The sequence below is a fragment of the Quercus lobata genome, chromosome 8 (assembly GCF_001633185.2).
Source record: "Quercus lobata isolate SW786 chromosome 8, ValleyOak3.0 Primary Assembly, whole genome shotgun sequence".
Taxonomy (NCBI): domain Eukaryota; kingdom Viridiplantae; phylum Streptophyta; class Magnoliopsida; order Fagales; family Fagaceae; genus Quercus; species Quercus lobata.
This window is the reverse complement of record NC_044911.1, coordinates 19,952,197-19,967,522: the sequence shown is the minus strand read 5'-3', so window position 1 is coordinate 19,967,522 and position 15,326 is coordinate 19,952,197. Positions and strand designations below refer to the sequence as shown.

At 33.9% G+C, this 15,326-nt stretch overlaps 1 protein-coding gene across 2 annotated transcripts; it reads left to right on the top strand.

Annotated features, from left to right (window-relative positions):
• Positions 1 to 7,706: 7,706 nt before the first annotated feature.
• Positions 7,707 to 15,042, top strand: LOC115957985 (general transcription factor 3C polypeptide 6). Of its 2 annotated transcripts, XM_031076344.1 has the most exons (5): positions 7,707 to 7,956; positions 8,508 to 8,627; positions 9,256 to 9,306; positions 13,557 to 13,608; positions 14,409 to 15,042. In XM_031076344.1, the coding sequence occupies exons 2-5, from the start codon at positions 8,511 to 8,513 to the stop codon at positions 14,597 to 14,599; spliced, it is 411 nt and encodes a 136-aa protein (XP_030932204.1). In that variant the 5' UTR covers positions 7,707 to 7,956; positions 8,508 to 8,510; the 3' UTR covers positions 14,600 to 15,042. The 2 variants fall into 2 exon arrangements, with proteins under 2 accessions (XP_030932204.1, XP_030932205.1); XM_031076345.1 differs by lacking the exons at positions 7,707 to 7,956; positions 8,508 to 8,627; positions 9,256 to 9,306 and adding exons at positions 9,328 to 10,402; positions 11,086 to 11,176.
• The last annotated feature ends 284 nt before the right edge of the window (positions 15,043 to 15,326 follow it).

The window sequence follows — 15,326 nt, the reverse complement described above, 5'->3', positions numbered from 1 at the left end:
AAAAAAACAAAACAAAACAAAGTTCGTTGTGGATTTGAACTCAGGGAAATAATGAAAGGAAAAAAAAAATACCAGGATTGAATGGTGCAGCGAAACCACCAAGGTGCTATCGGGATAAGGGCGGTGAGACAGCAGGGAGAAGCTCTACAGTGGCTCTGAGAGGTGTGGATTTTGTCTCTCTGCATTGAACCTGTTTCTCTTCTCTCTTCTTTCTGTTGGGTTTGGGAGCTTTGGGTGATTAATTTTGTTTTTTAAAGGACACGTGAGTCTCACATGCTTTTATTCTGTTAGTGTTTTAATGTGAGACTAACTGGAGTATTGATTTGGTGGTTTTGAATAGTTTAAGGAGTAAGTTGGCCAATATAAAAGTTGGGGGGGTCTTTTGGCCAGTAGTTGAAATTTTAGGGGGTATATGGCATTTTTCCTGATATAATATAATGAAAAAAACATATTAGGGACACTAAAAATAATACCATAACACTTAACTACACATACACCAATTGATACTTCATTGGCTAAATAAAGTATGAATTTTGAACTACTAACATCATAACTTTGTTTCTTTGAATTATTTTTACTTACATGTTAGAATAAAAAAACATTTATACTCTTATCCCCTTCTATTTTGTTTTTCTGCTTTTTATAACTTTTTTTCTTTACATGTTAGATTTCAAAAAATATTTTGTAACTCAAACATTTGTTATGGCATAAACTCTCAATATTTTCTCCTTTATGTGTATTGCATAGTACAAAAAAAAAAAAAAAATTGTACACATAGAATGAACGTAAAAATTATGTTTAATGACATGTTTATGTTTAGGTTTATAAAAATGTTTTTATAGTATGCATTGCTTCAAAGGTTCATTCAATTAAGACTCTCCCCTTACGACTCACAACATAGGGGTTATGACCTATGACTCTAAATACTCTATGCTTGAGTGTGCAATGATTCTGCTTCTTTAAAACAATTCTATCTCATATATATATATATATATATATATTTAAAAACAATTCTATCATATTTTTGGACCTTTAATCATTCCAAACCAAGTACAATAGTAGGAAATCTTCAAAAAGTATGATACAAGCACCGAGGTAATCATAGAAATTGAAGGTAAGTCAATGTAATTTCATGTTAGCTTATCTATACATACCTACTCTTTAACCAAATCTTGGGGGAACTTATAGTACGATTTACATACATAGACCTACATGTACAATTTTGCTTTATTAACCAAATAATAGGTTGAGATCACTATATTGTAAAGGATCCACCTATTAATCCATCCACATAGATGACATTATGATAACAACAAAAGCAACAAAGCCTTATTCCCGGTTTTTTGAGTAAGCTAGATGTGAGATTAAATTTGAATTACATCTTAAGATTACAGTTAGCATTGCAATTTAACATAGGATCCCTTGTAAACGCCGGTGATACAAGAGTGTTAAGCTGATTCAATATTATGTGAAAATTTCTCTATGGCTAATGCAAGGTATCATAGGTGGAGTAATATGGTTTAAAAAGAAAGAATACTACAAGGTACAATTTCTATATATGAATAAATATATATTATGCAGGTGGTGCTTACATTTTTATGAGGAAATATTAAGACTATTACAGATTCTTGTGTACATGCATAAAGGTTATCATGGTTGGTGGTTAATTTTTTAATATAATTTATTTATTAAAAGGTTGATAGATAGTAGATGACTTCCTAGTATTAATACACTATTGCCGGCATGTGAATGGTAGGGTTGTTTGGTGATGATTAGTGTATCTATCTTTCCTAAAGTCATCTATCCTAAAATTTTGCTCTAAACTTGATTGTACCCAATAATTACAACTTACATATTTTGAAATTTTAACTATTAGATTGCATGCTCTTTATGTTCTTAACATATTGTAGGGGCCTTTTTTGTGTATGGTGTATTGGGCTTGGGCTGCCTCCTGCGATAATGGACTGGGCTGTCTCCTGCGGTGATGGGCTCGAATATTTCTGAGTAAGGGAGTTGGGGGCGGTCCAATTGTAACTCAACTTGGGCCGGTTTGTGCATAAACTTATGTCTTGTCTGCCAGGAGTAAACTTACGGCAAGCAGAACTGTTGTAAACGAGTTACGGCAGACAGATATAATAATAATAATAAAACAGAATATTCTTGACTATTTAAACAAATGGTTATGTAATCCCTACTTATAAAACATGATTACAGTCATGGTAATGTCAATCACAGAAAAAGTGAAGAAAATAATACGAGCTAATCAAATGGGCATAAATCAAGTTTTAAACTTAGTCTGCCGAAGCAAAGCCAAAAAGGGGAGAACGCCTCTTCTCAATGCAAATAATCTCCCAGGAAAAAGATCCTGTTGTGGGGATTAATAGCTTTGAGGGAGTCGGACCTGAATGGTTATTGCCTAAAAAAGAAAGAGTCCTTGTTTACATTTTGGAAGAAAGCAAGATTTGAAGGGGGAGAGAGGGAAACCGGTCTATTAGTGCATGCCCATTGAACTAACTCTCTTTTTTTCCTTAGTTTCCTTTCTTTTCTTTTCCGTTTTTCTTTCTTATCTTTTTTCTTTTCTTCTTACTCTGTTTTTCTTTTCACTCTGTAAAAATGCTCTATTTTTCGATCCTTGTTTCAGGACACGGCAAGGGCCCTTTTATAGTGCTTGCCGTGACCAATGTTTTACTGTTTTGCCCCCTTAACTGCCTTTGTCTGGCCTGGGCGTACTTGCCGACCACCAGGTCTGTGCGACATCCACCATTGCCAAACAGAGGCAGGTTTGTTTCATTCCTCTGTATTACCGTAACACTTCTTCCTGCCACGGTATAAATACTTTCTCTCTCTACTCTCAAGGCATGCACCCAACAGTTCCCCCTCAAACTTGCCTCTTTTGGACGGTCTGTCATCCCAGCAGGATGTACCTCCCAAAAGGGCTTGAGCAGGAGCTGCAAAATAGATCTGTTCACCTCTCTCCACCACCAGACCATACCCCCCTTGCCTCTTACCTCTAGCCCATGGCCCCACCATGTCCTATATTGGTTAGGTACAGGCTGGGGGTGCTTGGGCCTTGCGCGTGCTTCCCTTTTAGATATGTCCAAGAGTCTGTCTGCTGCTCATGAGTCTGTCGTGATCTAGAGACTCTCCGTCTGTGTTTTCTAACCTTTCATGTGGTCCTTTCTTTGGTTTCTCGCCCTGTTTAGGAGCTGGGCTTTGTATGACGATGGGCCTTATATTTCTTTGGCCCACTCTTGATTTTCTTTATTTCCTGCAACGTTGAACTGTTATTCCTGCCGTAATAACTTAATCCTGCTGTACCTTTTTTGGGCCAGCCGTTCATCCCTTTTCTCAGTGGCCTGTTATGGGCACTGTTTTGCTTTTACTCATGGGCTCCTATGTCCCTTGGGGCTTTCCTTTGGGCATCCATGGCCTGATTGCTTTCTTTGGACTTCCTCGGCCCATTTGCTAATTCCATACTCCCATGGGTTTTTTACTAACTTTATTGGGCTTCTTCTGCCCAATAACCTTATTCTTATTTTTGGGGTTCATGGGCCTGCCATAAACCCCTTACTCTCTTAGTTTGCATTGCCTCGGGTCTACGGTAGCCCTTTCTCACTTTTTTACCTCATATACTGCCCATGAGATGTTATTTCTTTCTTTCCTGGCTTCCTTGAGCCCGCTTGCCTCTTCAAGACCTATTTATTTATTTGTTGGGCCTATGATCCATTATTCCAGCCGCTTAGGCCTAATGGGTTTTTTGCTATTTATCTTGTCAATTCTTTGTAGCCCTCATTATTGGGCTTTTCTATCTGTCTGGGCTTCCACAAATGGCCCTCAACACATATATATCAAATTTCATGTCAACTAGATGCTAATTATTATTTAATCAATAAACTTATTTTTTATGCATAATTTTAGATTACAAAAACTTAAAATTTAAACATTTGATTGATGGTTTCTAAAAAAAAAAAAAAAAAAAATTGATTGATGATATAGTTACTAATCGTTGATCTTTTGGAAAATTTGCAAGAATGAAGGATAAAAAAAAAAGTAATCCAATAATGGATTTGTCAAAAATCACCTTCAATAAAAAGATATCAAGTGGAGTTGTAACCAACATTCTGTTTGTTTCAATGGAAAAATCTTGTATAAAGATATTTTTCCATATTTTTTAGTGTTTGGTAGCATTAGAAAAAATACATCGAAAGAAAAACTATCTTTGGTCAACATAAAAAGGATGACTTATTTATAGAGATTGTTTTCTAATATTTTTTTTTTTGATAAACAACTCTCTCACAATAAGCAAAATAAGGGAAGTTAGGAGATTATTTTTCAACTCATTTAAGGTCACTACCAAACATAGAAAAGTGAGAGTATTTTATAGGTAATACTTTTTGAAAAATGACTCATTTTTTAGAAAACATTATTGTTAAAATAAATAGAGCGTTGGAAGATAACATTAGTCCTTGTTAACAATACATAGATGATATTAGTTCAGATTATGTGCAATATTGCACATACTCACTTAACCCAACCAACTAAGTGAGTCATTTACATTACGCATACCAAGATACATGTTATCTTCATATTGGTAGTTGAAGCTTTCTTAGGCTCCAACCATATTTTGAACCAAATCTTTTCTGTATAAAAATAGTTTTTAGAATCTTATTTTAATATGATGTATTGTTAAGCAAAGTTTGGGATTTATGATGTATTATTAAGGCAAGGATGTAAGATAGATTAATTTAATTAATTTTGCATATATGAAAATTACTCACGTCACTATTATTATCATTTCCACCCATTATTCTTTTGCCAATATTTTCGTGTACAACTCAAGGCCTACCAAGTACCAACGATACACGCTACCTTCCATTCGTTTTGATTCTCAGCTACTGCACTCTACTCATTCGTCCTTCTTCGTATCATATCTGGATATTGTAATACTGGGTCCTCTGAGTTTTCTTTGGTTTGTTTAATTTGATCAAGAGAATTAGCCAAATTTTAAAAGGATATGGTTTAAGATGCATGGGGTCATAATGGGTTTGCAAAAATTTGAACAAGACTGATGGGTATCATCTAGTAGCGTTTGTGATTTTGTTATGTTCAATTTTCAACATTTTTTAGTTGGGTTTTAGCATTTTTTTTTTTTTTTTCTATTATAACTTATTAGAAGCTCTTCTTCTTCTTCTTCTTCTTCCTGGTGTTGTTGTTTTAACACGCACTCGTTGATAATTATTACTTTTTGAACTTGTTATTCAGACTTGTAGTTTTGATTTGTTGAGCATATTATTGAAATTCATTTTTGTTTCAAGTGACACTTTGTTACCTGGTTTCTTGTATTTAAAAAATGTAGAGTATGTCTCACTTATAAATTCAATTGTGATTTCAAGAATCTTCCACCTGCAATGCATTTCATTTTTTGTTTCAAATGGGTGGAAATAGGTGCAAAAAATCGTTTTTAATTTTTTCTTAAATTACTACTAATTAATTTATGTCCCATTTAGCTTTTAGTTTACCAACCACAAACAAAGAAAATAATATATGCGTTTTTTTGTTTTATTTTCCTTTATAATGAAAAAACTACTCTTTGATGAGATAATGTGTTCTACGGAGCTCTGTGAACTTGAGTTCTATTTTAGAATTTTTGTAATTGAATTCAAGCAGTTTGTTAATTCTATTTTGGATCTATAATTGTCACTGATGAATATTTTGCAAGTCAAACCTTAATTTCTTATATGGGTTGTGGTTTGTGAACTTAATTGTTAATGGTGTTTTATAATGTGATACACTATGCTACTACTATGAATGAAAAATGTTGTGTTAATTCCAAAATTTGGCTTAACTAGGGTGTTAAATTCAGTTTTCAAAGTTTGGTAATTTGAAAATTAGTTTTGGTCAAGTTAGAATAATAGGCCCAATTTTGTAAATTATAATAATTTATTGAATAATGAACTTAACTAATTAAATGAAAAGTCCAAAAAGGTTTAATGTTGGTGATAGTGTGATTATTTGCTCCACAAACTTAGTATGTTTTTAGGGCTTATATGTATCTTTATGATTGTTTGTGCTAGATTTTATTTGAGATATTAGCACCTAAAAAGACTTCTGACCAAAAAAAAATCATGGTTACAGAGCAAGTCTTCAGCACCAAACTTGCACACATACGGTTATAAGTACGAATACGGTACAACGGTAATTTTTGAAAAATAAGATATGGGTACAGTAGAGGTACATATATTAACTAATTAATTATATATCTATCTATACTATTAATAATAGGATTTTTTGTTTAAGTTTTAACATTTTGTGCACTAAAATACCTTTATACAAACTCTTAAACTCTCTAAAATTCCCTTATCTTTTAATTAAAAAATTCTAAAAAAAAAAAAATGGATTAAAAGAGTAATTTACTGTTTCTAAGTTTTAGGTTTTTTCTTTTTTCTTCTCCATTGAGCCTAAAACACAAGACACTATATCTATCTTATTTTTAAACATTATTCCGTGTTATCTTACATCTTTCTTTAAAAAAAATACACATGGTTATTTATATATCACTTTTAAACATTATAACACTCAACCAAAAAAAAAAAAAAAAAATAATAAATATTATTGCACGTGAAAACACAAATTCTTAAACTCTTTAAAATACCTCTATCTTTTAGTTAAATAATTATAAAGTTAAAATCACAAACTGGTTAAAAGAATAATTTACTATTTTTAAAAGTACTTTAGTTTTAGGTTTTTTCATTTCTCTTCTCTAATTTGAATTACCACCTTTTGTTTTAAATTCAAAATTTCAAACTTTTATAAACTCTCACGTAGAGAAAGATAAAAAAAGTAGGACACCAATTCTATCTCAGTTTTAAACACTATTCAAGAGTTTCAGCTTCAAATAATATATTCCATTCATATCAGCTACTAACTCGTACAAATAACTAAAAAAAAAAAAAAACTCATGTAAAGAAAAATCTTAAGAATTAAGACACCATCTTTATCTCACTTTTAAACATTATGACACTAAACCCAAAATAAAAAATAAAAAAGAGTCTCAAAACGCGTGAGATAAGACTAGTGTGTGTATATATTAGAGCTTATAAAATTTGTTTTGTAATTTTAAACAATAATTTTTTTTTCAAAAAGATATTAAAGTTTAGCCACTAATAATATATACATGTGTCTATTCTATTGTAGGGAACATGGAAAGGGAATGGGAAAGGGATCTTAAGAATATAAAAAAAAAACTTTAAAGCGTGTGCGATGAGGCTAGTTTGTGTGTATGTATATGTATATATATATATATATACATATCATATAACTTCTAAAATTTGTTTTATAATTTTAAATAATAATTAATTTTTTTTTTAGAAAGATATTAAGGTTTAGCCACTAATAATATATACGTGTCTATTCTATTGTACGGAATGAGAAAGGGGAATGAGAAAATAAGGAGTGAGAGGACAAGACTTACAACACTAGAACTTATAAGATGACTTAACCTAGCTAATAAACCGAAGACTCACTCGCTCACTCACTAACTAATTGATGTGGTACTTTAGACTTTTTTTTTTTTTTTTTTTTGGTGGAGATCTCTCTAAATATAGACAGAAAACATAGGAGCAGGTGTATGGTGTACCCGGCAGCATATAATTTTCGAAAACATAGAGAACGATGAAGGAGGGAGGTGGAAAAGAAATAAAGAATTGTCCTTTTTTTTTTTTTTTGATAACGAGAAAAGAATTGTAAAAGATAAAAGAAATTGTTTTTGAAAAGATGTATTTATTTACACATGAAAAGGCACGGACAAACAAGGGCAAAGGGGGAGAACCATAAAAAATGTGAGGGTAGATTCGGAAGAAGGAGAAGGAAGAAAATCGGCTCTCACACGGAAGAAAAAGAAGAAGATCGGCGTTGACGGCGTGAGACTGAGAAAAGGAGAGGAGATCGGCGTTTCAGGTTAGAATTTTTACCCTTTTTTTTTTATTCCCTCTCCTCGCCGTGTCCGATTTAATTCAACTTATGATAATTGATTGACAGGTTCAATGTCTGAATGTTAACTTGTGAATTTTCAGATGTTCATATTCAGATTAGTAGATTTTATTAACTTGTGATATTCGATTGACACGGACTCTTAACTTATAAAATGTTCTGATTTTCAGTTTCAATTGTTTTGGTTGAAAACCCAACTTTGCCACAATTAATAGGAATGGAATACATGTTTAGCTATGTAAGTTTAATATGGGTTCGAATAAACAGGAGTGGATTTTAATCTGATAAGCCTCTTAGACCAAATGAGAATGAAAAAAAAAAAATATAAAAACAAACTCTCAAACTCCTATTTGTTTGGTAGTTCTTATCAACAGCAACTGCAAAGTTTAAAATTTGAAATGTTTTCTTATGCAATGATAATTGTTTGAATTCATTTGGGATATATGTGCTTTTGCTCAAGGACACAATAATGTTTGTGTCATAACTTCCTTTTTTACATGTTTTTTGTTACTGTTTAGGATATGGAGGTGAATTCGGTACAACGCCATCGTCAGGATGAGGAGGAATTTGTATTGCTTGATCTTAGCAGTGTTTCTGGGGAACTTGACATCCCGGCAAATGCACCGTATGTTCTATCTGTATGTTCCAAACCTGCAATACACATTTCTTTGGGACTTATCAAATTAAGTTAAAAAAAAAAAAAAAAAAAAATTAACACACAGTCACATACACCTAGGAAGCACGGTCACTTCATTTAGGGTGTCGTACCCGTGTCGTACTGGCCATTTTATGTTATAATTTAACACACACACATATAGTGTGTGTGTCCATGCTCCCTAGACACACACACACTATATGTGCGTGTGTTAAATTATCTCTCTCTCTCTCTCTAACCAAAGTTTTTATTACCAATAGCTTGAAAGAAACTTCAACCTTCTGCAGAATTTTTTAGTCTATTTACTTTTTGATGGTGTGATTTTTTTTTTCCTTTAAAGTTTTTAATGCAATATTATTAATTGATGGCTAGAATATCTTGCATGGGTGCCATTATTTCTTTCTACCTACTTCCCTGCAAATCTGCAGTGTTTTTCAGATGTAGATGATGATAGCTTCTTCTTCTTCTTTCTCTAAGTTATCTAACTTGTCAATTCTTTAGGATTAATCTTCTTTCAGTTCTTTGTTTTCATTAGTGAGTTCTACACAATGATTTTTTTTTTTTTTAATTCCCTTCAAATTTCATTAAAATTCGTTTTTTCTTATCTGTAGGGTCTGGACACATTGAATCCAGTATTAATTATAGATGGCAAATTGAAACTGGTGAGTTAATTGCCTGTAATAATCCTATATTTGATTTGAGTGTGACAAATCATTTTCTAAGCAGTTTTCATTCTTTTTCCAATCAGATTGTGAGTATATGCACATAAAAGTGTCTCATTTTCTTTGTTTCTTGTTTGAGATGTGTTCTCCTCTCCATTAAATTAAAGTTGTTTTGTGCTTTCTCCAAAGTACTTATTATTTTTGATAAGTAACGAAAATTTTATTAAAAAACGAAAAACAACCAACCTGAGTACATTGGGAATGTACCATGGGGGCATAAATCAATAACCAAGATTACAATGATCAAGTAAAACAGGAAGGGAAGAACAAGAAAAATGACAAAAGACCACACTCCAGTCAAGGAGAGTGTGTAAAAAAAAAAGACTTAATCTCTAACATAGAGCGTTCACATCCCTCAAAGTTTCTAGCATTTCTTTCGTGCCAAATACACCATAACAAGTAATGAGGCACAATTCTCCACAACTCTATATTTCTATGTCTTTCAAACCTACCCTACCAAGACTCAAACAACTCAATAACCTTCTGAGGCATAATCCAATGAATTCCAAACAAACAAAACACCAACGACCACAACTCACAAGCAATGGGGCAATGAAGAAGAAGATGATCCACTGACTCCCCACAATTCTTACACATATAGTACCAATCAATAACTAGCACTCGTCATTTGCGAAGGTTATCTGTTGTTAAAATCTTACCTAAGGAATCTTACCAAAGTACTTATTATTATTTTCTGCCACTCAATCAGAGAGTAGGAGTGGTACTGTAATGGGAATATCTTAGATTGAAAACTATTACAAATTTTCATTATTGTATAGCAGCATTTAAAATGAGTTCATATATCTCAAATTTTGTTGGTCTTGTGTATCTGACACGTTGTTCATCTTGTTTTTTGTGGAATGAGTTTTTTATTTTTTTTTTATTTTTTAACAATAGATGCATGTCAAGATTTCAAAAATGTTTTTCCTCCATGTTTAAGTGTTTCTCTTGACCTTCCATGTACTAGTGTGTGCCCTTGAAATATATAGTTTGGGGACATGGAATGTCAACAAGGCAGCAGACATTGGGGAAAATGGTAAATTTCAAGAGTTATTTCACTTTTTAGAATAACATCAACATGAAAAGGGAATATGTTTAGTCTATGAACAGTGTAGGCAAAGGCAAAAGGCTACCTCAAGAGTGAGGTGTTTTTTGCTGACTGTATGTAAAGTCTTAAGAAGCAGGTTTTAAGTTTTAAGGAAGATAATATCCATGTGAGATACTTTGGGGTGCCTTTTGTCACTGGTAAACTCTCTTGGGAGTGATTTTAAGCCCCTCATTAAAAAGATTATTAACAAATTAATTCTTGTAGTACAGAAATCTATTATTTGTTGGGAAACGTCAGCTCATTAAGGTCGTGGTGTTTAGGATGCAAGTCTACTGGTCTAGCATTTTTGTTTTACTTTAAAAGGTCACTAAAATGGTGTAGAAATTGATGAGTGCTTACCTGTGTCATGGGTCCGAAGGGAAAGCTTTTGGTGCTAAAGTAGCATGGAAGCTGTCAGTCCCAAAATCTGACGGCAGCTTGGGTTTGAGATAGCTATGGCATTGGAGTAGGGCTGTTGTGATGGGTTTATTTGGCTTCCTTTTTTTCAGGGTGGTTTCTTGTGGGTAGCTTGGGTGCCTTCTTATTAAAAGGAAGGAGTTTATGGCAGTTCAAACTTTTAATGGTGGTTCATGGTGTTGGCATAAGATTTTACAACTGAGATCTTTGTGCAGGCCTTTTATGAAGCATATACTTGGTGGTGCAGGGAGCTTAATTCATTCACAGCATTATAATTGGCATGTGGAGGGTCCTTCATATGTGAAGGTTGGCCATAGAATAGTATATGATTATGCTGTTCCTTTTTCTGCAAAGTTGTCTAGTGTTATTACAAAGAGTGATTTATTTTGGCTTGCTGCCAGGTCTGATGAGCTGGTGGTGGTGAAGATAGTGCGTGTGTGTGTATATATATCTGTAGAATCTTCTTTGACAAGATTGGGGGCGGGAGAGAGAAGAAGTTGGGATGTTTGTTTTACCCGGGAATTTAATGATTGGGAGATGGATGAAGGGGTGAACTTTATCCGTATCTTGGGAATAAATATTCCTTCAATGGATGTTGGAGACTAGATGAGCTGGAAGTTGAAGCCTAATGGGGATTTTGACATCGGTTCGTTTTATAATAAGTTGCGAGGTAATCCTTCTATTGGCTTTCCTTGGAAAGGTATTAGGAGAGTTATGGCCCCTTGGCCTGTTTCCTTTTTCGTTTGGTTTGTAGCTTGGAATAAGATCGTCATAGGTGATAATTTGAGATTAAGGGGTTTTGATTTTGTGGATTGGTGTATTATGTGTCATCAATGTGGGGAGACGGTGGATTATTTACTACTTCATTGTGAGATGGCTTATTAGTTGTGGAGTTTTGTTTTTATTTCTTTTGGAATTTCGTGGGTCATACCTAGAGCGATTCTAGGTTTACTTTTTGGCTAGTGGAATTGGTTGGGGAAGCATTCGTCTAATATCTAGAGTTTAGTCCCTTTGTGCTTACTTTGGTGTCTTTGGAAGCGTATCTTTGAGGATTTGGATAGTTTTGGAGATCAAATGCTTGCTTCTTTTAGTGGGACATTTTTTGACTGGTCTCGGGCTTGGGGACTCACATCTAGTGATTCTCCCTTCTTTTAATAGCTCTCTTCTCTTTTGTAATTAATTTGCTGTTTGGTTTTTTTCAGTTTCCTCTCTCTTTTCCTTCTTTTTGTTTGTTGGTGTGCTATGTGCTTTTTATGCATACAATAGCCTTTTGGTATACATATCATTCTTACTTATAAAAAAAAAATGTATACGTTTATATATATTGTGGCTAATGAGGGTTTCCAAAGCTCTTCAAGCACGTAACTATTCCCCTGGGGCCTGGGGGGCATGCTTGGTCTCCCTCTGCTGATTATAATTTCAGCTGCTTTTTGGCTTGGCAGCAAATAAGTGAAAGAAAGCTTGAGGTAGGATGGAGGAACCTCATATGGTTTTCAAAGCATGTACCAAATCATGCGTTTTACCTCTCAGAATAGACTCACTACCAGATATAGATTGGTCAAATGGAGTTACAAGGTGGATGTTTTGTGCTCTTTCTGCATAGCGAAATGGAATCTGGCTACCTTGAATTAGCCACCCAAAGAACCCCTTTCCCCATATCAGGTTTTTAACAGAGGTCATGTTAGATGTTGTCCAACCAGGGTCAGTTCTGTGTACTAGTAAGCCATGAGAGGTCGCAGGTTTCTGAGAATCGAATCCAAAACTTTGAACTGATTCTCAAGGAAGGAAGTCAGACTTATGAACCTTCAGATTATTGAACGAGGAAAGAAAGCAACGTCTTTCCTTGATTTTCTTGATTCTTGTAATTTTTGTACTTGATTGTTGACCCTGTACACTCCCTGTGTACTAGGATGTCCCTTTTGATATCAATAAAACTTATTACTCATCAAAAGATATTTTGAATTTAAATCTAATAATATTGAATTGGAATTTCATGTTATTACTTAACAAAAAAAAAAAGACATGTCAGATTACACATGTAACACTTCCTTTAACTGCTCAATTTCTTGGGAGATGTCTACATCTTTCATAAAACCATGGCAGACATTTATAATAGCCCTTGAGCTAAAATGAAATTATCTTTGTTAGAATTATGGTTAAATGATTAAATTCACTTTCTCCTAATAGCTTAAGTTTTTGGGACAATCTGTAATTTAATATGGTTTCAAAGCAAGAGATCTTAAGTTCAATCTTTATCTCCATCCTACCTCCCATTTAAAATGTTAACAATCCCACGTGTTGGGCTTCACTTATTATAGGGACTTTGGGCCCACACGTGAGGGAAAGTGGTAGACTTATGGTTTAATGATTAAATTCACCATTTCCTAATTGCTTAAGTTTTTGGGACAATTGCTAAGTTAACAACTTTCATCTACCATTCTCTTCACTTCCTCCTTGATTCTCAATGGCAATTTTAGCTTTGATCCATTCATTTTATTGTTAATTAGCATGTTACATGGAATAAAGATTGGGAAAGCTTGATGTATTGCTTGAATGACCTGAGTAGAGATTAGCGCTTTGATTTCATTAAATGATGTTGATTTTTCTTTTGTTTTTCTCATTGGTCTCATGTTAAGTTGTGAGGCTGGCCTCATTGTTCCCTTTATGGATATTGGTCTTTGTACAGATTGGGGAATATGAAGAAACAATTGGCACATGCTTGGTCTTCACAGAAGAAGGTGAGTGTTCTGGGACCCTTGTAACGTAACAAGCTCTAAGTTTCTTTGCCAAGAAGGTGAGGGACCAAAGCTTTTACCCCTTCATAAATGAGAAACCAATAGAGGAGTAGATTCTGTTACATAGGAATGATCAGATGCATCAATGTGAGGAACATTCAGTCGGTGACATGGTTTCTCTATGCATGTTGAGTGTTTATGTGGTATAAACTGTCACAGAGTGTGGTCTCAATGTTACAAGTCAAATGACTTATGGCTTGTAACTACTTCCATTGGCATCAGAAATTTTAAGTCACAGTTCAACTCAGATAAGAAGCTTGATTTTCTTAACTGAGGTCTGAGGAAGTAACGACCAGCTCTTCAACAATTTTCTCAGTTTCCCTTTAGCGAGCATCATTTTACCTGAAAGCAATAATTTTCAAGTCATTCATATAGTAGTCTTTTATTGTTGCTACCTCCGATGCATGCTATAATTGGGAACTCAGGCTCGACAAAGACTTTTTGGATAGAGTTATTGGGAAAGGCCTCAATGAATTGCCTGTTTGACAGTGTTGTACAGGGCAAGTTACTAGTTGTGTTGCTAGAATCTTGGTAGGGTCAATACCACTTGAATGATTATTAAAGCTGCCTTTCCTTCCACAGTTGAGCCAGTTATATTGTAGAAACCATTAATGAGAGATGTAGTCTTTAAATTAATTAGTTGTGTATGTTTCACATCTGCTGAATGGAGTTATGTTGTACAAAAATATTCTTATATTTCCCTTATAATGAAGATTTATACTAAAGTCAGGTTCTCTTTGCAGATGGTAATCCAGTGGTTCATGAAGAGGTAGGACCATCTGAGGCCAACCTTTTCTCAGGAAAATGTATAATAGATCCTAATCAAACTCCAAGCAAGCAAGTGAAACCGGTAACTCAGCTTCAGAAAATTCTAAAGTTTAGATTGGCCACAGATGCTGACATTCAATGTTCGACAGCTGAGCAGACTAAATGAGTAAGTTTGAAACAAATTTTCCTTGGTGATTCCTTACAGAATCTTATGCTGGGATTTGGATCCATTCAACAGTCAAGGAATGTCAGTTAGGGAATTCCATACTTAAGGATGGTTTATAGAAACCTACAGAAATGCAAATTCAAAGCAGTAACAATGCCTAGGTATTTGTTATTAGTGATTCTCTGGATGGAATCAATGGTTTTACAGGGAACCTTGTCCCCCTAAGTCCCAGGCCCTCCAAAATCTACAAGTCATGGATAGAATTCTGTGCTAGTGTGATTTTGATTCTTCCAATTTTGTGATGAGGCATCCCAATCGTTTAAGAATTATCATGTATCCTTTGTAAGCAGGCAGGAATTCAGATGAAACATGAACAAATTGATCAGTACATTTTTAATATTTTTGTAAGCAAACCAAAAAATTCAGTAAATGTTCATAACACATCCAACGGTAAGTGTTAATAGTCACAAACATGTGAAAATCTTTCAAACAAAATATTGTTTTAATAACTTTCAGTAACTATACTCAAATATAAAATATAAAATAATAATTAATTTAGGAATAATATAATTAGTGCAGCATTTCCTTGCATGTTAAGCAAAAATTGAATTCAACTGCCAGCCTTGTTGCTTGAGCTGAGTGAAGTTTAGCTTTGCTGTACTTTGTCAACAAAATGATAATAAATACAAAATGAAAAGACAAAGGCTTAGTCGCAAAGGCAGGATCT

Coding starts and splice junctions, on each gene's coding strand:
- LOC115957985 (XM_031076344.1), top strand. CDS start 8,511: ATGGAGGTGAATTCGGTACAACGCCATCGTCAGGATGAGGAGGAATTT. Junction 8,628..9,255: donor ATGCACCGTATGTTCTATCT/GTATGTTCCAAA, acceptor TCTTATCTGTAG/GGTCTGGACACATTGAATCC. Junction 13,609..14,408: donor CTTGGTCTTCACAGAAGAAG/GTGAGTGTTCTG, acceptor TTCTCTTTGCAG/ATGGTAATCCAGTGGTTCAT.